This window comes from Rhinolophus sinicus, chromosome 2 (assembly GCF_057876585.1).
Source record: "Rhinolophus sinicus isolate RSI-liver-muscle chromosome 2, RSI-T2T, whole genome shotgun sequence".
Lineage (NCBI taxonomy): Eukaryota > Metazoa > Chordata > Mammalia > Chiroptera > Rhinolophidae > Rhinolophus > Rhinolophus sinicus.
Window position 1 is genome coordinate 35,654,261 of NC_142502.1, and position 24,674 is coordinate 35,678,934.

Below are 24,674 nucleotides of genomic sequence, written 5' to 3' on the forward strand. Positions count from 1 at the left end.
TTTGCAAACAGTGCCTCTAATAAGGGGCTAATATCCATAATAAGGAACTCATCCAACTCAACAACCAAAAAACAAACCACCCAATTAAAAACGTGCAGAGGATCTGAAGAGACATTTCTCCAAAGAGGACATACAAATGGCAAAAAGACATATGAAAAAATCCTCAACATCACTCATCATCAGAGAAATGCAAATAAATACCACAATAAGATATCACCTCACACCTGTTAGAATGGCTGTCATCAACAAAACAAATAGTAAGTATTGGAGAGGCTGTGGAGAAAAAGGAACCCTCATACACTGTTGGTGGGAATGCAGACTGGTGCAGCAACTATGGAAGGCAGTGTGGAGGTTCCTCAAAAAATTATGAACAGAATTACAATATGACCCAGCAATCCCTCTCCTGGGTATCTACCCAAAAGATGTGAAAACATTTATACACAAAGACAAGTGTGCTCCAATGTTTATTGCAGCTTTATTTATGGTGGCCAAGACATGGAAACAACCAAAATGTCCTTCAATAGATGAATGGATAAAGAAGTTGTGGTATATATACACAATGAAATACTAGTCAGTGGTAAGAAAAGATGAAATAGGACAATTTGTGACAACATGGATGGATCTTGAGATTATAATGCTAAGCAAAATAAGTCAGACAGAAAAAGTAGAGAACCATATAATTTAACTGATATGTGGTTTTCACCGAAAACAACAAAAGAACAAGACAAACAACTGAAAGAACAAAAACTCATAGACATAGACAATAGTTTAGGGGTTACCAGAGGGTAAGGGGGCTGGGGAGGAGTGGGGCTCTAGAAGAGGGTAAATGGGGTCAAATATATGGTAATGGAAAGAGAACTGACTCTGGGTGGTGAACACACAATGTGAGATATAGATAATGAATTACAGAATGGTACACCTGAAATCTTATGTAACTTCACTTAAATTTAAAGGAAAAAAATAAATAAAAAAATAAAGTATAATAGAGTACAAAAAAAGGGTCAGAAAAAGGCAAGTGATTTTCTCTAATTTTATAAGATTAGATTTAAAATAGATTCCAATTGGATTATAGAGAAATAAAAAAAAATGTTGCAAAAGCTTTAAAATATCTTGTTTCAAAGAAATATTTGGCATTGAATGAGTTAAAAATGTTTTTTTGAGCAGAAGCTACGGTTCCATCAGGAAGTTTTATTTAAACCTTATCTCTGCTTTGCAGCTGTACCTGGAAAGAAGGAACAGAAAACAACCAAGACAGTGGAGCAAGGTAAAAAAAAATGAAGGAGGTTGACATTATCTTCTTTAGAAAGACACCAACATGAGGAGGAAAGCACTGGATTCAGACAGGCGGAAGACAATAACCTTTAAATCTGTTGCTCTATCACTGTCCTCGCATGTTTTTCTCTGTGCCAGGGAGAATGTGAGGCAGCGATTTGGGTTTTTGTTCTGTTGTATAACTAAACTTTGAATATAAGTTCAGAACAGGAAAACTCTGCAGACTGCTTAATTACATCAGGAGAAATGCTGAAGATGGTTGGGAATAAGGAAATGATCCAGGGCAACTGGTAGATATTCTTCTGTTTGGTTTGTGGTTTGAACAACACCTGATCAAAAGTTTAACAAATAAAGATGGATAACACAATTCTACGTATGCAAAAACAATTTCTATTACTTGGAAATAATATGTAATAGTTAAAATGAAAGGGGAAAACAACAAAATAAGTTATTTGGAGTTTACATTATGACTTCAGCAATTTGTTCTCCCAAGAGGTCTGAAATTTTAATTTTATAAATCATAATGCTATAAATGATGTATTTTATTTTTATTTATGCAACTTTATAATAATTATATCACTCCAAAATATGCTTTAGGGAAATGCTACAGCACAGTAGAGTTAAAACATTTAAAATGATAGTGTCTTCTTTTAAAGATCACAGTGCTCATAATTTAAACTGTTGTGCACCCCCTGCACCCCCCACTCTTTGGCTTTTCATGTTATTATAATATTAATTTTTATTAGAACAAATAAATAAAATCAGAATAAGCAATAATTTGGTCAAGATTGAAATCAAAGTAATTTTTCCTCCTAACTTTGAGATGCAATTGAATTCTTAATATCAGAAATTTATAACTTTACATTTAAATGTGTCCAAAAATCCTTTGATCCCTCACATTTCAGAAAACCAAACTAAGGTTAAGGATTCAGTTAAATTAAACAATTAGTCAAGGATTTATTTCCTTGGACTTTTCCAAATAAAAATCACAGTACAATCACGTTGAAAAGGTTTTCAAATTTATTTTGGCTTCTGGGGACTACCTGGAATTTTAGAATTAAAAAGAATATTTCTGTCAAGTTCTTTTTGAAGTGGAAATTTTAGCTTCTGAAACAAAGCAGAGGAGTAGGAGTACTGGATAGTCATTTGAACGTGTTCACTTAGGCAAGGTTCTGAACCTAAATTTCTTCTTTAATAAATGAAGTTAATTATATCTGATCTGCTCATCTGGCGAGCTGTGGAACCCAAACTAGAAAACACATGTAAAAGGATATGAAAAATTACAAATTCCTAGATAAGTGTATGGTATTTACTTAAGCATTTTCCCTTATGAAATCAGCTTCAGTATAGGTGAGATAAGTTATCAAACCACTTTGATTTCACTGAGCTTCAGTTTTCTCCCCTATAGTGTAAAGGGGTTGATTACTCATCTTATGACTTTTGTAGATTGTTTTGATAGCCACAACACATTAAGAGAAAATTGATTAGAATATAAAACAGCTATACTAATAATAGTACCTAACAGATAAATGATTTAAGCAGAGATTATTTCTTCTCACCTGCCTGTTAGTGTCAGTTTTATTAATTCTATAATGTTTCCTCAAGTTGATATGAGACTGGAAATGGCTCTTAGAGATGTGAACTTACTTCTTCACATGATTTTGTAATCATTTTTTTATTAACAATACCTTTTTTTATATTATGAAGAGCTTAGGCTCTTGGCTTAGATAAAAAATATGAGGTTATTTCAATGGTTTTTTGTATTGACTAAGTAAATCAATTCAGTTTTAAATATTGTAAATCAATGACCTGCTATTTTTCAACTATAAAAATCATAAGAAATAGAGTATTTGAATAAATTGCATATTTTGTTATGATATAGCTATGAGTAATAATTTATAGGAAAATACATATTTAGTGATTTTAGTAAAGCAAGGAGTTTCTGTGAGAATAAATCAATGGCATTCTATAGATTTCATCATAGTAATCTAATATTTATTCATAAGATAATGCTTTAAGACTGCTGTGTACTTTTTTCTTACATAGTTTTTAGTTATCTTCAGAAGTATAAATAATCTCAAACTAGTTCATAGTGCATTGAAGTACGATTGATTAGATTATAAAGAGTTTTTGTTTTGTTTTTCCATTCATTTAAGTTTGAATTTATGGACTTATACTAGAAAAAAAAAAAACTTCGTGATTCCTTATGGATGTCAAAAACACTTTGGGATCTATGTAAAATTCTGTGTATTGAACCTCTGAACAGTCTGAATTATAAATGGGAAAACTTAGCAAACATTGATTAAACTAAACTTACATTGCAGGAAATTCAGATAGTGAAAGGTCAAATGAATTTTATGTTAATGTAACAGCAAGCTAGACATTTTATCATGTAAGAAGTAGAAATTTAGTTAATCCAACTTCTGCAAAAGCCCAAAAGTGTAACTATTTTATCTCTAATTCATGATGAATCATGTGTTTTTTCGGTTATTCTTTTCGTGAAGATCTGAAATTGGCTAGACTAGAATTTTGAGTATTAAAAAACTCTATACATTTCTTCACCTTGAAGGTACATATGTGTACACACACACACACACAAACACACACACCATTAACTATTTCTTCTTGCTTAGACAGCAATTACCTAGAAACACCAAAAGATACAAATGTCTTCCACAATAAATGTTGCTATCATCATAGTGAGAACTGAGGGATACCAAAGATAAAACATTACAACACGTGTTATTATATGAGGATTCATACATATCTCTATATATTTGTATGTTATGTCTAGAAAGAGTAGCTCAGCTTTCATTAAATTTAGTTTATCCAGTTGTTGATCTTTAATTTCTCATATTTAGGGTACATTTTCCTCTTTGGTATTCATTTTCAAACTAGATCTGCCCTCCCAAATCCCATTTCCCTCTCTCTCTCTTTCAACCTCACTTTCTCTAAGAAGAAAATCTTTAGTAACATGTGCTTGCTACTAGCCAGAGGAGTAAAAGTGTCAATCTAAGGAAGTGTCCAGTGGCTAGTTATTTCTTAGGACAGGGGAGGAGACTAATCAGGGTCATTAACTTTAAAGATCTGAGTTGTAGATTGGAGCCCCAGACTCTTTTTTTTTTTTTTCTTTTTTTTAAATTTTGTCTTTCTTCAGTGTGGCTTAAGTTCAACAGTGAAAAGGTGGAGTAAATAGTAATAAATTAAGTCACTCTCAAGTTGTCTTTTTTTTCATTCATACCTGTGTATGATGACATCATTCGAGATGTTCTTTAAGAATCTGTTGTGAGAGCCTATAACAGTGTTGGCATACAGTTAAGTGTTTAGTAAATATTTGGAGTGTGAATGAAAATATAGAGGACTTATTGAAGAAAGGAGTATTAGGTGATCCAGACTTGAGTGAACTATGCCTCTAAATACTGTGCAATTAGAAGAATATTTTAGTGAATCAAAATGTGATTTCCAATAAGGAGGGTTGCCGAACAGTTTAGAAACCAGGAGATAAATGATTAAGTCCTTCAACTAGCCCCCATTTTTAAAGTAGAGGGAAATTAATAAATATGGATTGCTCATTAATTACATCATGAATGCTATGATCTTTGCTGATGGTGCTCTTACATAAACAAAACTGCATATGCAGTCATCGTTTAGATAAAAATATTGAAAATATTAAATTTTAGTAATTGTAACTCTGATATTGTGAACTATTTTTTTAAAACTGAAAATGGAAGAGAAAGTAAAACAATTGCCCAATGTGGACAGTGTATGAATTTAGGTATAAAAATGTTAATTATTATCCTCACTTTTCTTATTTTTATAATTATTAATCTGAATTAGATGATCTCTTATGCCTCCCAAATGTAAAAATTATCTATTTAACAAAGTTTTTAAGTAGTTCATTTCTTACATGGAAATATAGAGGCTATATTCCTTTTTTAAGGAAATGCTGCTTTAAAAAGACTGTCATTTGTAAAATTCCGAGATTCAAACACTAAGGAAAAACACATTTTATAAGTATGAATACTTACTGATTCTTCAGTATCCCAAAATTAAACTGAAAGTTTCATTACAGAAGTATTATGTGTAGTTTTGAATCCTCTTAACGATTAAAAAGCACTTCGAAATCCAATTAAATAGAAACATGACAGAAAAATGTATATGAAAAAAGATTAAATAGAACAGAGTGCCTATTAATACCAAGAATAAATTTGAACACAATTAGTAATCATTTTTAAGGGTAAAATTGGAGATTGTGGATCATAAATGTATAAATGCAGTTCATTTCCTGTAATACAAAACTCAATTTTGCCTTAAATTAAGAAATGTTTCTAAATTAGTAAATCTGCTAATTTGTGTCCACCAGAAGACTTCCTTCCTTTACCTTTGATGCTATTTTGTAAACAATGGTACCCTACATAACTGTATTAGTGTTCTAAATTGTCACAGCGGCAGGTGAAACTCAAATGGCTATAACATGCTTTGTATATGTGTCACTGTCCTCATCCACTGTTTCAGATTCTTCCATTCTTTGTATATGTGCTGGTCTATTTAGAATCTGTGATGTGTACTTATTGTAGATTTAGCTCATACTTTCAAGTGAATGTTAATAATATCCAAAAGTAATGATTTCCCTGCGAGAAACTTATTTATTTAAATAATGAATGTTTATATTTCATGGTGTGTCAACATTATTTAAAAAGAGAGAAACAATTTTACAATTAAGAATAATGGAGTAAAATTGAAACAATACAAAGTGTACTCAATTATTTGGTTAAAATGTGATTATTAAGAAACTTATTTGCACATGTGGACTACCTCATGCTGTTGACCCTCAATAAATGTTAAATGATAATAACAATACTGTTGATTCCTGTGAATTCCAAACTTCTTGACAATAGTTTGTGCTTTAGTTGTTTAATATTTATTGAGCGCCCACAACAGATTAGGCGCTGAGGAATGGTTATGAGGAGCAAAGGGGCAAGGGGGGCTTCAGAGAGAAGATGGTCTATGTATGGATCCCATGCAACACATGTAAAAATGAGTGTACTCTGTGTGGTTATATACATTGTGTATTTTCAAGAGAACCTTCTAGCAATTCTCCACTGTCTCACTTGCTCACATAGCACATTTCACTTCTTCTTAGTCTTTTTTTATTTAATACTTTAGAATGTTCTCGCAATTATTTTATCTCATGGGCAATTCCTTTCTAGCCCCTCCTCTCTCACCATGTTTCTCCCCATTCCTCTCATCCCAAAAAAGACAGGTCTAAATCCTACTTATCACAGCAGAACAACATAGTCAAAAGAAGTTTGTATTGTTACACTGATCTCCTGCGGGGTGCCACTGCCTGCCATGCAACATTTGGTTGATGTAATTCAAACATTTTTTGGTAGGAATGTCATTCAGTGCCAAAGAGAATTTCAGCCCAGTAAAAGATCAATGTGTGCCAAAATTGATGAGATTTGGAGGTGATGTAATGAGACGTGCATTCATGTTGTATCATTATATCAAAAGTTAATAGTTTTTTGTTATTAATGATCTATTTTTCTCTAATAAGCTAATGTGTAACTTGATCACTCTTATTTTATGCAGAATATGCTACAGGCAAGTACTGGTCACACAGAGAATTATAATATCCCAATTCTTGTTTCCATGAAAATATTCTGCCTTTCAATTATCATGAAAATTAATTACTTCTCTGTCTAATGTGGCCTATGTGGCTATCTTTTTCCTTCCTTCCTTAGAGATTCTGAGCATTTCATGGAAAAACGCACTAAAACTGTATTATTATCCCAGGAACATCACACTGCATTGCATACTAGAATGATCACTCTTACCACTAAACTCTCAGGTATTAACTCTCAGGTAGAAGAACTGGTTAGCAGACGGGCTAGATTAAGTTGCCTGATATTACCAGAACAGACAATATGCCTAGGAGCAATGTATCACCCATACTCTGCCTGCATTCTACTCTTTTCACAATTCATCAAAGTAGTTTATTTTATTCATTCATTTTTTTCTTTTTTTAATTAAAATTTATTGGGGTGACAATTGCTAGTAAAGTTACATAGATTTCAGGTGCACAATTCTGTATTACATCATCTATAAATCCCATTGTGTGTGTTTTTTTAAGATTTTTATTGAAATATAGTTAATGTACAATATTATGTGTTTCAGGTATATACAATAGGTAGTCAACACTTATATACATAAAGAAGTGAACACCATGATAAGTCCAACCACCATATGATATCATGCTATTAAAATATTATTGACTATATTTCCCATGCTGTACATTAATCCTTATGATTTACTTGTTTTATACCTGGAAATTTGAACCTCTTATCCCTCATCACCTTTTCCCCTTTTTAAAAAATTTACATTACAGTTGACATTCAATATTATTATATATTAATTTCAGACATACATCCTAGTGGTTAGACATTTATATATTTAAGAAGTGATCCTCCTGACTACTCTGCTACTCACCTGGCGCTATGCATAGTTATTACCACATTATTGACTATATTCCCTGTGCATTACTTTACATCCCCATGACTGTTTTGTAACTAGAATTTATACTTCTTAATCCCCTTATCTTTTTCACCCTGTCCCTAACCTTCCTCCCTCTGGAAACCATCAAAATATTCTCTATATCTATGATTTTGTTTCTGTTTTTTTGTTGTTGTTATTTTGTTCTTTGTATTACACATATAAGTGAAAACACATTGCATCTGTCTTTCTCTGTCTGACATACTCCACTCAGCACAATACTCTGCATGCCCTGCAGATGACAAGAACCCATTTCCTTCCATGACTGAACAATATTCCATTGTATATATGTACCACCTCCTCTTTATCCATTTGTCTGTCATTGGACACCCAGGCTGCCTCTACATCTTGATCATCGTAAACAATGCTGCAATGAACATATGGATGCATACGTTCCTTTGAAGTAACATTTTGGGTTTTTCCAGATAAATACCCAGAAGTGGGATTACTGGGTCCTTCTTTGTCTCTTGTTACAGCCTTTGTTTTAAATGTTTTCAAGTCTATTTTGTCTGCTATAAGTATTGCTACTCCAACTTTTTTTTTCATTTCCATTTTTATGAAATATCTTTTTTCATCTCTTTACTTTCTGTCTGTGTGTGCTTTTCAATCTGAAGTGAGTCTGTTTTAGTCAGTATATGTAATTGTCTTGTTTTCTTATCTATTCAGTCATCTTACCTTTTGATTGCAACATTTAATCCATTTGCATTTAAAGTAATTGTTGATAGATATGTAGTTATTGCCATGTTATGAGTAATAGTTTCGATTTTTTTTTTTTTTTCATCTTAAGTTCCTCTAAGATTCCTTGTAATTTTAGTATGGTGTCGGTGAACTCCTTTAGCTTTTTTCTTGTCTGAGAAGTTCTTTATCTGCCCTTCATTTCTAAATTATAACTGCTGGGTAGAATAATCTTGGTTGTAGTTCTTTGTTTTTCATCACTTTGAATCGCTTTGACTATTTCCTGCCATTCCCTTCTGGCCTGCAAAGTATCTGTTGAGAAACCAGCTGATGGTCTTATGGGAGCTCCCTTGGAGGTAAATAACTGCTTTTCTCTTGCTGCTTTTAAGATTCTTTGTCTTCTACCTTTGGTATTTAAATTATGGTGTATCTTAGTGTGGGCCTCGTTAGGTTCATCTTGTTTGGGAGTCTCTGCATTTCCTGGGCTTGTATATTTATTTCCTTCATGAGTTAGAGAAGTTTTCTGTCATTATTTCTTCAGATAGGTTTTCAATTCTTTGCTTTGCCTTTTCTTGTGGTACTCCTATGATGTGAATGTTGATACACTTGATGTTGTCCCAGATGCCCCTTAAAACTATCCTCATTTTTTTGGGTTCTTTTTTCTTTTTGTTGTTCTGTTTGGGTGTTTTCTACCACCTTATCTTCGAAATCACTGATTTGATCCTCTGCTTTATCTAATCTATCACTGATTCCCTTTAAAACATTCTTCATTGTTGTATTCTTTATTTCTGATTTGTTCTTTATTATGTTTTCTATATCTATTTTTATGTTTTCTATCCCTTTGTTGAAGATCTCCCTGAATTCACTGAGTACTTTTATAACAAGTGTTTTAAACTCTGCATCTGGTAGATTGCTTGTCTCTGTTTTGTTTCATTCTCATTCAGGAGCTTTTTTCTGTCCTTTAATTTGGGACATGTTTCTTAGTTTTCCCATTTTGGCTGCCTCCCTGTATTTGTTTCTGTGTATTAAGTATAGCTACTATGTCTCCCAGTCTCAGTAGAGTGGCCTATGTAGTAGGTGTGCTGTGGGGTCTATGGCGCAGTCTTTCTGGTCACCTGAGCCGGGTGCTCCAGGTGTGTCCCTTGTTTGGGTTGTGTGTGCCCTTCTCTTATAGTTGAGCCTTGATTGCTTTTTTCATGTTGATGGGAGGGGTCATCCTTCAGGTTGATTTTCTCTGTGGATTGGCCTTGACTATAGCGGAAAAGTTGTTGTGAAGGGTCTGACCCTATAGAGCAGTATTCTCTTTAGCAGGGTTCTGGTGCCTGCACAGTGTGCCCTTTGGGTGTGTTGTCTCCAGGAGACACCAGGTGATGCTTTGGCTGGGCCTGAAGCTGGCCACCAGGCATGCCAGCCTCTCAGTCTACTGAAAGGGAACTCACCCTAGGTCAAGTCAGCCCCAGCCTGTGCCATGCCCAGGGTTACCTGCCATGAGCCACAAAGCAATCTGCAGTTAGCTGCCACCCATGCGGGGCTTGGAGTTGCCTCAAGAGATAAAGTTGTGAACCAAGGCCAGCTGCTGCTAGTGCCAGGCTTACAGCTGCTCATCCAGGGATATGGAATACACTGAAGCCAGATGATGCTTTTTTGAGTTTTGTGAATCTTTAAGAGATTTTAGGAAAGTCTTGAGCATAAGCCAAGGCAGGCTGTTCATACAAAAAAAGCCACTGGAAGCATCTTAGGTGGGCTTGAAGGTTCATTGGGGCAGGGTCACAGAATCATCTGGGTGGGCAAACCATGTTAGTCAGATTGATGGAGACTCAGATATGGTGGCTGCAAATATCTGCATGCTGGGAGAAGGGAGGGCTCAACAAAGAAACAATGGTTTCTTCCATCTCCTCCTTCCAAGAGAAAGCTGCTCCTCTAGCCCTTGACTTGAAGCCAGACAATTCAGCTCCTCCCTCAGTGTTCCTGGTGCCTTTTGAGCTGCTGCTCCAGAGCTGGACTCAGAGCGAGTGAGTCTGTCAGCAAGTAAGTCTATGTGTGGACCCTTTAATAGGAGTTCCTGGGACTGCAGCCACCCTCCAACTTTACTGATTTTCACAGCCAGAAGTTTTGGAGACTTATCTCCCCAGCACTGAAACCCTGGGCTGGGAAGCCTGATGTGGGGCTGGGACCCCTCGCTCCTCTGGGGGGACCTCCACAGTCAACATATACATCTCGATTTTTAATGGTCACATAGGTGTGAGATGACCCCATTCTGTATTTCTGTACCTCCTACCAGTGTCTAGGTGGCTTCTTCTATATGTCCATAGTTACAGAGCTTTGGTTCAGCTAGACTTCAAGTGATTCTCAATGATGGTTGTTCCGTAGTTTAGTTATAATTTTTATGTGGTTGTGAAAGAAGGTAAGCAGATCATTTACTTACTCTGCCATCTTGACCAGATCCATCAAAGTAGTTTTTTAATGGAAATTTTATTCATCTTTTAGGTTCTTAAAAGTAACAAACTTTTTACATCAAATCTGTGCTCTTGCTTCACCTATCTTATCATTCTTATACTTTGTCTTCATCATTTAACTTCCAATAATCTTCATATAAAACTAATACCATGTTTCTCTGAAAATAAGATCTAGCCAGACCATCAGCTCTAATGCATCTTTTGGAGCAAAAATTAATATAAGACCCAGTCTTATAGTAAAATAACACTGGGTCTTATATAATATAATGTAAGTGCAGGTCTTATATTAATTTTTACTCCAAAAGACGCATAGAGCTGATGGTCAGCTAGATCTTATTTGGGGGGAAACGTGGTAGAATGTGGTTATAAACCACTTCTTAAAGCTAAGTAAAATCTAAGAGTAAATATGAAGAAAGTTGTCATGTGATTTCTGAACATGACAACTCACTTCAGATTTCTTTCGGCAATACTTTATGTAATTTAATAATTTTAAAGCAATGTCAAGTGTGTATTCTTAATTAGTGTCTACATCTTAATATTAGGTTGATAGTTCTTTAAGATGTACTTAAATCTATAATAGGTCATTCTCTTCATAATGAAAATTTTCTTGAAAATTCTCCTGTAAGTCCTATTTTTCTTTATTTAATTTTACCTATTTATTTTTTAACAGGACTTTGTTGGGGAACAGTGTGTATTTCCAGGGCTTTATTGGGGAACAGTGTGTTTTTTTCCCAGGACCCATCAGCTCCAAGTCAAGTTGTTGTTCTTTCAATCTTAGTTGTGGAGGGCGCAGCTCAGCTCCAAGTCCAGTTACTGTTTTCAACCTAGTTGTGTGGGTCGCAGCCCACCATCCCATGTGGGAATCGAACGAGCAACCTTGTTGTTGAGAGCGCACACTCCAACCAACTGAACCATCTGGCCGCCCTTTGGCAGCTCAGCTCAAGGTGCCGTGTTCAATCTTAGTTGCAGGGGGTGCAGCCCACAATCCCTTGTGAAAGTCGAACTGGCAACCTTGTTGTTGAGAGCTTGCGCTCTAACCAACTGAGTCATCTGGCTGCCTAGGAGCTCAGTAGCAGCACATTGTTTTCACTCTAGTTGTGGAGGGTGGAGATCATTGGCCCATGTGGGAATCGAACCGGCAACCCTGCTGCTCAGAGCTCACGCTCTAACCAACTGAGCTATCTGGCCACCCAAATCCTACTTTTCTTTATATAAAATTGATCACCAGCACCAAGATTTGGCATGTAAAAATATATAGTTTTAATTATTTAATATAGAAATTTGAATATAAAAATTGTGTTCTCCAGAGAGAAAAATCAACTTTGTTTGTTCCTTTGATGTTCTACACTAGATCATATAAAAGACTGTGGAAATGCATTATAGTGTTTGGCATATAACACACCAAAAAACCACCTCCTTATAAGGTTAAGAACATTAAGCTGCTAACAATATATTTTTTCTATAATATTTATTTCTACTCTTGTTATTATCCTGAAACCACATATAGATTTGTTGTCATTTATTCCTTCAGAAATTTTTAATAGAAAGAATATTATGAGTTGCTATGTAACAAAGCTGAGTGGTCAGAACAAAGATTATTTTCTGATAATGTATTTTTTCTTTTTTATTGACTTTTTTCCTTCATTTATAAATTGATTTTCTACTGAAGACCTGTTTAGGAAAAAAAAAAAAAAAATGGCAAATACTATATTGAATAAAATTACTTAAAATCAATTGTTATGCTGTAATCTAGAACAAATTAATGGAATTTAAGCTCTATTCTCTAGAAATCAAATTGCAGAAATCATATGAAGTCATCAGCCCTACATAAAAATGCACTGTTACTTTCTTCTCATTGTAAATTAAATTACACGTTTTAAGTCAAATAATTTCAGGAATGAACATGAAAATTTTATCAAAATTATATGTACAATTTACTTGCACCTTATTGATTATAACTATACCAATTTTTCATAGAATGATGTATCACATGCTAATGAAAGCAATTACTAAAAAACTGAAAATGCAATTCATATCTTCCTTTGAAATTATGAAATGGCAAAATATAAGTTAAAAATTACTTCATCATTATAACTTGCAATGTTTGGGTTTAATTTTACTTAATTTTTATGGGAAAAAGAGAAATACTATGTCAGATAACCCATACAGAGATACTATATTCTATTAAAATCTTGGCAATAAAAATCATGGCGAACAATTTTTAATTTGGAGTTAGAATTTATATTCTTAGTCCTTGAAATAGAAATAACTGATGAAAGCCAATAATGATTAGAAATATTAATCTGCTTGAAGGATAGAGTACAGAGCTTTCTCAAATAAAACTTAGGGCTGGGTATAGCCCTTCCAGTAAATTATTCTGTGACATTAAGCTAGTTTCTTGCCTTGCAAAGCCTCCTCTGTAAGCCAAGATATTTGAACAAGCAATCTCTAGAGGACTTTCCAATCTTAGTACTGTGTAATTCTCATTTGTAAGAAATGTCTTCCATTCCTGAGACATTTCTACTTTGGACATTTCTACTTTGCCCCAAATGCTGAAAAGTAGACCTATTTTTTTTTTCTTATTGCAAGTACGATCTGTACAAAAATGTACACAAAAAGGTCAGATTCAGGTCCTAAAATGAAACTATTTTAAATATTAAATAAATCTACTTAATAAATTATTTTGAAGTATTTACTTCCCTTAAATTTCAAAATATACAGTTACACTTAAATTTTTAACACTTACATCTCTGGAGTAAAGCATACTATTGGATGTTCATTTAAAAGACATGAAGATTCTCTAAATATTAATTTAGCTATAGGAATCAATAGTAGTGGCACACAGGATATAGAAATTATAACCATGAACACACACACACACACACACACACACACACACACACACAAACAATTTTTAAAAATCAGAAGAAAATATCTTCTTTGGATACAGGAGAATGTGGATAGCAAAACTGTGGGTGACTGGGTTTCAATTCTGGGCTATTTCCAAACAAAATGACAATGACTTTCTATGTACTGTCAGCCAGTTCAGTATATGTCATATTGTCTTATGTACAAAACTTTGTTAATTACATTGATACAATGACAGAAAAAAAAAATGTTTAGCTTTAGTATTTAAAGACTCCTCATGACTAGAAGGATATACTTAATCTGTCTATGTGGATGTATTTCATCAAAGACTGAACTCTATGCAACCCTCTTGTTTTTCCAGCTGCAAGCACAAATAAGACATTGAATAAATATTTATTGAATAGATCAAGTTAATCTTTTTAAAATACAAAATTGTATCCTTCTTTTAAAATATTATTCTTAAGTGAAAGAACTGAAATGGACCCAGGGTTCTTGTTCTGCAGGAGGGATCATTTTGTCAACCTTATAAGAACTTTATGAAGGACAGTGTGTATTTTTTTGAAATGGCATTAGCTTTTGTTGTGCTCTAGACAAGCACTTTTTAGAGTCTCAGACCTCAAATTTCTTTTACATGCACATATCAATCACAAAGTTTAAAGTATTGTTAGAGTAGAGATTAAAAACAACAACAAAAACAAAACAAACAAACAAAAAAACACAATAACTTAAATACTAGCAACTCAAATCAAACAAAGTATAAAAATAATTATACATCATGACTACATGGGATTTATTCCAACTATGCAAGGCTGGTTAACATTTGAAAATAAATTAATGTAATCCATCAAGAAGCTAAAGAAGAAATACATAAAAACTAAGAAAACTTTGTCAGTAGATACAGAATACTCTTTGACAAAATCCAACACCCAATCATGATGAAAACTCTAACAAACCAGGAATAGAGAAGAACTTACTCAACTTGGTAAAGAACATCTACAAAAAATCCACAAAAAAACAACAACAACAAAAAACACCTATAGCTAACATCATACTTAATGAAGAGAAGTAGAAGTTTACCCAAAAGATAAGGAACGAGGCAAGGATGTCCCTTCTAATGACACTTATTCAACATTATAGTGCAAGTACTAGCTAATGCGATAAGATAAGAAACTAAAATAAAAGGTATACCAACTGAGAAGAAAGAAATAAAACTGTATTTGTTCACATATGATGTGAGATTGTGTGCGTGTAGAAAATCCCAAAGCATCAAGAAAAACCTGGAACTAATCAGTGATTATGGCAAGGTTGCCAGATATAATGTTAACATGCAAAAGTCAATTGTCCTATATGCCTTCAATGAAAAATTGTAATGAACAAAATTTAAAACACAACCCCATTTACATTAGCACTAAAAAGGAAATATTTAGACATAAATCTAACAAAATATGTACACAATCTATATGAAGAAAACTGAAAAACTCTGGTGAAAGAAATAAAATAACTAAATAATTAAGAGATATTCCATGTTTATGGGTAGACAGAGTCAAAATTGTTAAGATGTTAGTTCTTCCCAAATTTCTGTAGATTCAATGCAATCACAATAAAAACCTCAGTGGATATTGACAGACTGATATGGTGGATATCAACAAGCTGATCTTAAATGTCTTTAGAAAAAGAAAAGATCCAGAATACCCAAGACAATATTAAAGCAGAAAAACAGTCAGAAAACTGACATTACTGGACTTCAAGACTTACTATAGAGCTATAGTAATCAACACAGTTTGATACTGTTGAAGGAATAGACAAATAGATCAATGGAACAGAACAGAGAGCCCAGAATAGACACACAAAAATACATTCAACTTATCTTTGATAGAGGAGCAAAAGCAAGTAAATGGGGAAATAATAATCTTCTCAACAAGTGGTACTAAACCAACTCGACATCTGCAAGAGCAAGACTAAAAAATAAAAAATAATGAATCTAGACACAGACTCTATACCCCTCTCAAAAACTTAACCCAAATTGGGTCATCAACATAAATTTAAACATAAAGCTATAAAACTTCTAGAAAATAACATAAGAGAAAATCTAGGCGGTCTTGGATTTGGCAATGACTTTTTTAGATACATCAAAGGCACAATACATGAATAAAAAATTGATAACTGAACTTCATTAAAATTAAGAGTCCTCTGCAAAAGGTACTGTCAAGAGTATTTGAACACATGACACAGAATGGGAGAAAATGTTTGAAAATACAAATCTTTTAAAGGACTCTTATCCAAAATACAAAGTAAACTCTTGAAATTCAAAAATAGGAAAATAAACAATCTATTTTAAAAATTGGCAAAAATATTAAGTGATATCTCACCAAATAAGCATATGGAAAGATGCTCAATATTATGCATCATTACCAAATTACAAATTAAAACAATGAGATACCGTTACACACCAATTAGAATGGCTGAAATCCAAAACATTGACAACATTAAATGTTGGGGAGGATGTGCAACAACAGGAACTCTCATTCATTGTTGGAGAGAATGCAAAATGGTACAGACACTGTGTAAGACAATTTAGTGATTTCTTACAAAAGTAATATACCCTTACCTTACAATCTACCAGTCATGCTGCTCCGTCTTTACCCAAATGAGTTGAAAACTTTTGTCCACTTATATCCTGCATACAAATGTTTGTATCAACTTCATTTCTCATTGCTAAAACTTGGAACCAACAAATATATTCTTCAATAGGTAATGGATAAATGAACTATGATGAATCCATAGAATATTCAGTGCTAAAAATTCAATAGCTATCAAGCCACACAAAAAAACAACAACAAAAAAAAACTTAGAGGAACCTTAAATTCTATTTCTAAGTGAAAGAAGCCAATCTCATATTGTGTAACTCCATCTATGTGACATTTTGGAAAGGCAAAATTGTGACAATAGTGAAAAGTTCAGTGTTTGCCCCAAATTTGTGGAGAGAGAAATGAATAAGTGAAGCACTAGGAATTTTTATGTCAGTGAAACTATTCTGCATCATACTATGATGGTAGATGGATGTTATTATACAATTGTCAAAATCCATAGAATGAACAAAACTAAGAGTTAACCCTCATGTAAACTGTTGAACTTTGGTTGATAATGATGTATCACTGTTGGTTCATTGGCTATAACAACTGGTTAATGTTTTAATTAAGAATTTTAAAACAAATATTTAGAAGAAAATATTTTAACGTGTTAAAAATATGTGTGTCAAATTTAATAGGGACTGATTAAATGTATCATTAAGACAAAGAGAAAGTTGGTTTCCCAACCAGGTCATATTTAATTGTATAGTTAATGGACAGTGGCCTGAGTAAAATTAAACTCTGACAACATGTTTTCAGAAGCATTCAAATTTAGCATTAGAGAAAGCATCAATATATTATATTTTCCCTTATGAGAATTACAAGCACAGTATTTTAAACCATTTTGACAACTTGAGAATATTTTTGTTGCATTTATAAAATGTATATTTTGGAGTTTGGAAAAGATAAAAATGTTATAAAATACCTTTTCTAAAGTATCTCTGATTCTCAAAATTGTGTCCGAATGAACATAAACAATAACAGGTATTAGTAAGGCATTCACATATTAAATATTAAAAATGTATGCAATTCCTCAAAAATAACTTTAGGAATAATGCAGCATCACTATAAGAAACAATAGAGATGTTATCAATTTTAGCATTTTTGATACTGTGTGATGTACATTAATAGTCATATTCTGGGAACCTATCTGGTATCATTGAACTCATAGATAGAGGTATCCATATGATTCTTTAAAATTATTCTTTCCATCAAAAGAAAAATCCAAAGAGTTGATACTTTGATTTTATTCATCATGCTCATAAAAGATATCTCAAATCAGTAGGCATTTTGTATCTACAAAAGAGGTAAAGAAGTGTTTCTGACGTGGTATTTCTGAGCACTTCAGTAGGGCTAGATGGGTAAGAAAGGTTAAGCATTTTGAATTTGGTTCTTTACACAGCCAGGAGCCTGAATTGCCTGATGATTTTGTTAGGATCTTTTTAAACCTTGCTATTTCAGTTTCTTTTTTTCAATCTAGCTATACTTGACACTGACATCAAGCTAGGATGCTTCAACAGAAACATTTTTGTTAATATCCTAATGTCACTAATAATAAACTGATATTGAATTTGATCATTCATAACAATAAATGAATAATACCCAGATCAAATATATTATTCGTTACTATTTCCTCTAATCACATTGTTTGGGGTTCAAAATATTTATGTTTGTGCCAGGGAAGAACTCTAGTGTTTATTTCCTCTCTTACAACATTGTCCATTATTTCAGTCTTTTGTCTGTTTCATGGGCCTTTAAAAAAAAATTGTTGTAGATGGAAATATTATTAAATATACATTCTATCTGCTACACACTAATGTTTGAACAAAAAAAACAGCAACACTATTTTATATTTATTTTTCTTGATTAGATATATCCAGGCCCTTAACAACAACAACAAAAAATTCCTGGATTTCTTGAAATTGAATGTTTCTCTTAAAATGAATAATTTTATCTAGAAAATTATTTAAAATTTGACTTGTATAGCTATTTTGATAACTGTCTCTGTGTTCATTTTTCAATATTTGACAATAGCTAATCAAAATTCATAAAATTATTACTACCAATATATATTATATCAATACAGGAAAATTATATAAGATTGGATTTAAAACATGAAAGTAAAACATTATAATCCAAGACATGAGTATTTTTTTTTAATTTACATATATTATTAAGAAAACAGTATTTAATTTTCTGGTTTGTTTTGCCTTCATATACTTAGTTGAATAACTAAATCACGTCAATCTGCGTGAACAAAATAAATGAGATTTTGGGGGGCATTTAAGAAATCATGTTACTTGTTGTATTGATAGCGTCCATTTATAAATGAAACTACAGACTGCTTTTATTCTGCAACACTTGCATATAATCTGCATTCCACCTGTGTTTCCAACTACTCGCTAGACATTGCCTTTTTTTGTGTATCTTATTGACATATTAATAGAAACAGAATACATTAAAAACAAATATCATATCTTCCTTGAAAGCCCTCTCTGTCCTACATTTCATATCTTACTTAATGGCAGATTATCATCCTGTAAACCAAGAAAGAACTCCAGATTGTTCTTTTTTAAATTCTATCCTCCACTATTTAAATAATCAGTTATATGATGTTAATGGAAAACTTGCATTGCACATGGTGTAGTATTTTGCTGTTTATTAACTGACTGCTTTACATACTGTTTCTGTATACAGACCACTCCAAAACTTAGTGGTATAAAATAACAACTGATTTTACTTTGCTTATGATTTAGAGAGTCAGGAATTCAGGAGAGATCAACCAGGTAGTTTTCACTTGGGTATCTCATGATTGCAGTCAGATATAGGCTTGGGTTATAGTCTCCTGAAGTAACCAAATCTTGGATATCCAAAATGGCTCACCTACTTAGATGGCTAGCAGTTGATACTAGCTGTTGGCTGGGAGCTCAAGTTGACTGGACTTCCTATATGTATCCTCTGCTGCGTGGGGTGTCAGTTACAGTACCTACCTGGCAGCCAGTTTCCCCATAGTTAGGGTTCCTAGAGAAGCAGGTGGGAACTGCATGGCCATTCCTGATTTAACTTAGGAAGTCACACAGCATCACTCTTACTGTGTTCTGTTGGTTTCAAGTGACTCACAAAGCCAAACCGGCAGACTACCCAGCCTAAGCCTCCCCATTCTCTCCTCTGTCCTTCTAAAATGTGTTTTCCTTTCCACACCATCTCTGTTGGTCTAATTCCTTTCCATCTTCCAAGGTCTGCTTTAGTATCACCCACCAAAGCCTTTCCTGATTCCATCATCCAGCTACCATAGCCACTCCCTCTGTGATTGAGTTCAGAGAGATATCAATGCAAATCCCAGGTCTCCTATTTAAAAGCTGTGTGACCTTGGAAAAGTTATTTAATTCCATATGAAAAGCAGGAATAATAATAGGGCCTACCTACCTTATAGAGTGTTGTGAATGTTGAATGACAAAAAAGTGGAGAGCATTCCTTGTGACACATAGTAAGTAAACAATGTTAACTATTATTGTTACCATATCTTCTTTCTCCAAATCCCATAGCATTTTATTTGTACCCTTTTTGTGTCTGTCATAATTTGCTCCTTATGATAACAATTAGTGGGGTTATTTTCTGTCTTCTACATATTTAGTTCACTGCCTTATAGACAACTTATCCCAGAATATAGGTATCTGTATTTTGAATATCAGCTCAGTCCATTTGATTTTTTAGGCTTCAGTAAACAAAATGCATCAAAAAAACTTGTCATTCTTATCTCTATTATTCCCTGTAACCTTTTCATTATTCTTTTTGCAGAAATTGTTAAAGAAAAATCTGGGAAGACTTCTTCAGTTCTGAAGGATAAAGGTAATAGAGTCAATGTAACATAACACTAGAAATTTACTACCCCAAATTATCTGAGTCCATAGTACATTGGAGCCATTGTCTTTGCAGATTTATGAGCCAAAATTACACAGGTCACTATCATATTTGTATTTATTTACCTGTGCCTCAAATACTATCTTTCAGTTCACCATAACCTAAAACGCACTCTGACTGCAATTTCAAAAAAGAAAAAGAAAAAGATAGAGGAAACGATTTTCCTTAAGAAATAAAAGGGTTAAAAACAAAATTAGAATAAAGTAATACAGAATGGACTTATCTCCATGTGCTCTGGTTCTCTCCTTTCTGTCCATTCAGAAAATATATCCTTAGTACATACCGGTAATCCTTCCAAGCACTTGCTGATCGTTGGAGAAACAAAGCTAGGAACAGGGAGGAAGACGTGGAAATTGGAGTTCTGAATTCTGTTATTTTCAAAGACAGTTAGTCATGTTTTATATACTTTAGTCTTCTCAGTCTCCTTATTGCTATGAAAGGTCATGACATTCTTATTTAAATTTTGTGATTTCAATCTCCTGAACGGACTGACTTACTCTCTGCCCATCCAAATCTCAGGCCTCTTTCTGAGAATAATGTCTGTATAAATCATCAAGCTTTATCTACTTCAGCATTCACTGAAACACTCTCTTCTGAAATCATGCACTTATAATGTTTATAATCTTTATCTATCTAATTAATTGAAATGCCACCTATTTAAGAAACAAGTCCTAGTGTCATACACCTTTTTTTTTTTTTATGTGGACCGATCAATAGCACATTCAATAATTATTTTTTGTGCATGTAATGTACAGTACACATCAGAACACACACTCACTAGACACTGGAATACAAGAGAAGCGTAGTCTATGCCCTCCTGATATTGACATAATTAAAATTATAGGAATCACAAAGGAGATATGCAGGGTGTTATAAGAGAGCATAATCAGAGATTCAAATTAAGTCTAGGGAATCAAAGAATGCTTTCCTGAGAAGTTATATTAAATTCAAGTGAGAAAGATGAGCAGTAGGTCAGGCAGATATAGAATTGTTTGGGAAAAGTACAAAAGCAGGGCATCTGCTCTTTGCCAGGCACACTGATATCTACTTTACATATTTCTTCCAGCAAGTTGGACTTGATATCTCAATTTTTGCAATGAGGAAGCTGAAGTATAGATTATGTAAGTTACTCAATGTAACACTGTGGGTAAATTCAGAGGCAAGAATCACAGTCAAGTTTCTCAGACTTTAGAAGTCCATCTTTCCATTTTAACACAGATACTGCTTGCTCGCTCCGTCAATAGCATTCTTGTACTTGTATTCATCAAAGCACCCTTGTTGTGAGTGTAGAGTTCATTACATATGTTTGAAAGATCTGTTTTATATCAACACAACTGGCTATACAGTATGAAAATATAGTCTTAGTCCTTTTGCTATTGGGGTGACTCCCGTTAATTCCCACGGTGGAGTTTAGTCTGTTTTTCTCCAGTAGTTACCTGAACTTTGGGAGAGACTCCTTTTCATTCTCCACTCTCATTTTATTTGACAGTTACCAAAAACATTGTCCTTAATTGTGTGAGAACTAAAGGTGTCATTGAAATACACTACCAGGAATATGTATATGTATATGTATATGTATATGTATATGTATGTGTATGTGTATGTGTATGTGTATGTGTATGTGTATATGTATATATATATATATATATATATATATATATATATATATATGTATATATATTGCCAAAAACTGTATGCACATTTTAAGAAGGGAAAAAAACTATTAAAATTGTAATAATGTATACTAGTAACAGAAAGTTGAATACAAGTCACGTTTGACTTCTGCAATTACAAGAGGTGCTCAAAGTGGTTACCATCAGCGTCCAGACACTTCTGATTATGGTGAACTATTGCTTGAGCAATGTTGACCAAAGTGTCCATTTGTATACATTTTTTGGCACTATACACACACACACACACACACACACACACACACACACGTCTAATTTTCATTTTTTTTTTTTTAGAGGATGACAATGGTTGTTTCAAGAGTCAGATCTAGAAGTGTCTTTTTATTTTTATTAAATTTGTTGGGGTGACATTTGTTCATAAAATTATATAGGTTTAGAGTATACAATTCTATAATACTTCATCTATATATTGCATTGCATATGCACCACCTAAAGTCAATTCTCCTTCCATCACAATATATTTGACCCCATTTTCCCTCTTCTACCACCATCCCTCTCCCCTTATTTTCTGGTAACCACTAAACTATTGTTTGTAACTATGCGTTTATTGTTTGTTTGTCTTGTTTGTTTGTTGCTTTCAGTTTTACTTGCAAAATATAAACTTTCCCTCCTTCCAATGTCACATATAAAATGCATTTATTTTGATTTGCACTTATGTTACAGTTATATTTGGACTATATATTATTGTTTAATATAAAAGCATCTCAAAAGAAATGTTGAGGTTTACTTCCAAAACTACCTTTCAGGCAATGATGATTATCGAAAATTTAAACTGCTACTTAAAGACTTCACTTGTGCCAAAGCCTAAATTTGTCAGAAATCGTAGTTGTAAAACTCTGTCCTGGAAAACCTTATTTGTGGGATTCTAATCCACACTGACCACTTCACTAAGTAGGCTCCTGTAATTTCTATCATTATTTTTATGTTATTAATGCACAATTGCAGGCAAGTTCCTAGTGAACACTTTTTTCTCAATGTTAAATCCTCTACTATTTGCAAGACAACTCCACAGTCACTCGAAAATCATGTATATGAAGGTTTATTGCATGTGATTATTGATTCAAAGCTATTTAAAATGCACCTGTTTTTTTACTCAAGCTGTGTTAATGCACTCAAATGTCTTTGTTATGTATTATGTAAGCAGGACGCTATCTTGAAATATTTTTTGCCCTGTTTCCTTTATTTTCTGAATGCAATTTATCATTACCAAAAAAATCAAAGAAAAATTGTCAGATTATCTATTAGATTTCAAGGCCTTTGAAAACCTCTGTAGTGTTATTGTTTCCAAAGCGGCTCTTTGAAGCCTGCTGCTGAACTGTGGCAGAATCACAATGTAGCAATTCTACCTGCTGAAAAGCCACTTACTGTGTTGGAATCATTGCATATTATGAGTCATTTATATTATTCAGCTAAGAGATTGTCTCTGTTTGCCAGTCTTTTATGGATTCCACTTTTCATGTACACATTAGAATCTACATTGAAATAATTCTACAATTCTAAAACCAGGATTAATATACAAAAATTATTTGGGGCCACATTTACCCAGGGTGTTATAACCATGAGTAAATTAGGCATTTAAGGAAACATCATTAGTCTTGTGTCTTAAAGTGGTGTAGAGAAGGCCTAGGGATGATTGTTCAAAGAAAAAGGGCAGGAGAAAGAAATGTCTTACTGGCTTTTGCTGCTGGCTTTTCTGGGCTAGTGGACTCACGCAAGTTCTCCCAACATGCTCACAAGGTCAGGGCCCTACTTATGTGGCTGTGCCCACCAGGAAACCAGACAGCCCTGCTAGTTAACCCTGTTATTGCTTATATTCCTTCTGGCATCCACCCCTAACCTATCACCACTTGCTTCTTAGCTGGTCTGACTTATTTGAGGATGCAGGATTCACCCACAGACAGGAACTGTAAACCAAACCCAAACAAGGCAACAAAGAGATTAATTCATTTCTCCTCTACCGATAATGCAGTATAGCACCTTTAAGTTTTCCTGGCATTGGATTAGTACAATGGACATTAGAACTATTAACTAGTTTTGTGACACAGGACTGTGTGTGTTTGGCTCTAATGCCAAAGGGTTCTCAGTAGAGCTTATCTTCTTTTATATTCTGGTGTTCAAGACTATGAACCTGATGATCCCCCAGCTTCTATTTGTCTTCACCATACTTTTACTTGGCCATTCCTACTAATCAAACAAAAGCTAGAGCTAAGGATGGGATTCACTGTCTGAGGACTATGAAACTGATCGCCAGCAATCTATACTTTATCATGGACACTCACCGTGGTTTGTTAGTACCTCTGTCGTTGGGCAGTGTAGGAGAATTGAAAATCTGAAACCATCTTCCTATTCCTTTGTGAACTTTTTCTCCATCACAACCTCCTTGTCTGGATTATGTGAGAGTTCCAATGTCTATCCCAGAACCAATAAGTATGTTCCACATCCTGATAATCAAGATTCATATGCCTTCCTATAGGCTCTTAGACAAATTAAAAGAAATTACCATATTTGTAAAAACAACACACACATATACAGAAATGTGTTCTCTAATGTTTATCTCTTTACAAACAAGACAGATGAGTTGAAAAAATGCCTTAAGCTGACCCAAACCA

General features: G+C 33.6%; 1 protein-coding gene across 16 annotated transcripts in view; it reads left to right on the forward strand.

Annotated features, from left to right (window-relative positions):
* The window catches only part of TRDN (triadin), a 340,918-nt gene that overhangs the window by 240,104 nt on the left and 76,140 nt on the right, over positions 1-24,674 (forward strand). For 14 of the 16 annotated variants that reach the window (XM_088795483.1, XM_074333512.2, XM_088795479.1 and 11 more), the window contains 2 exons: positions 1,217-1,264; positions 20,252-20,302. In XM_088795483.1, the coding sequence (XP_088651609.1) occupies positions 1,217-1,264; positions 20,252-20,302 (99 nt within the window). Of the gene's footprint in view, positions 1-1,216; positions 1,640-20,251; positions 20,303-24,674 lie in introns of those variants that run through there. The other 2 variants (XR_016020187.1, XM_088795484.1) reach the window with 2 other exon arrangements.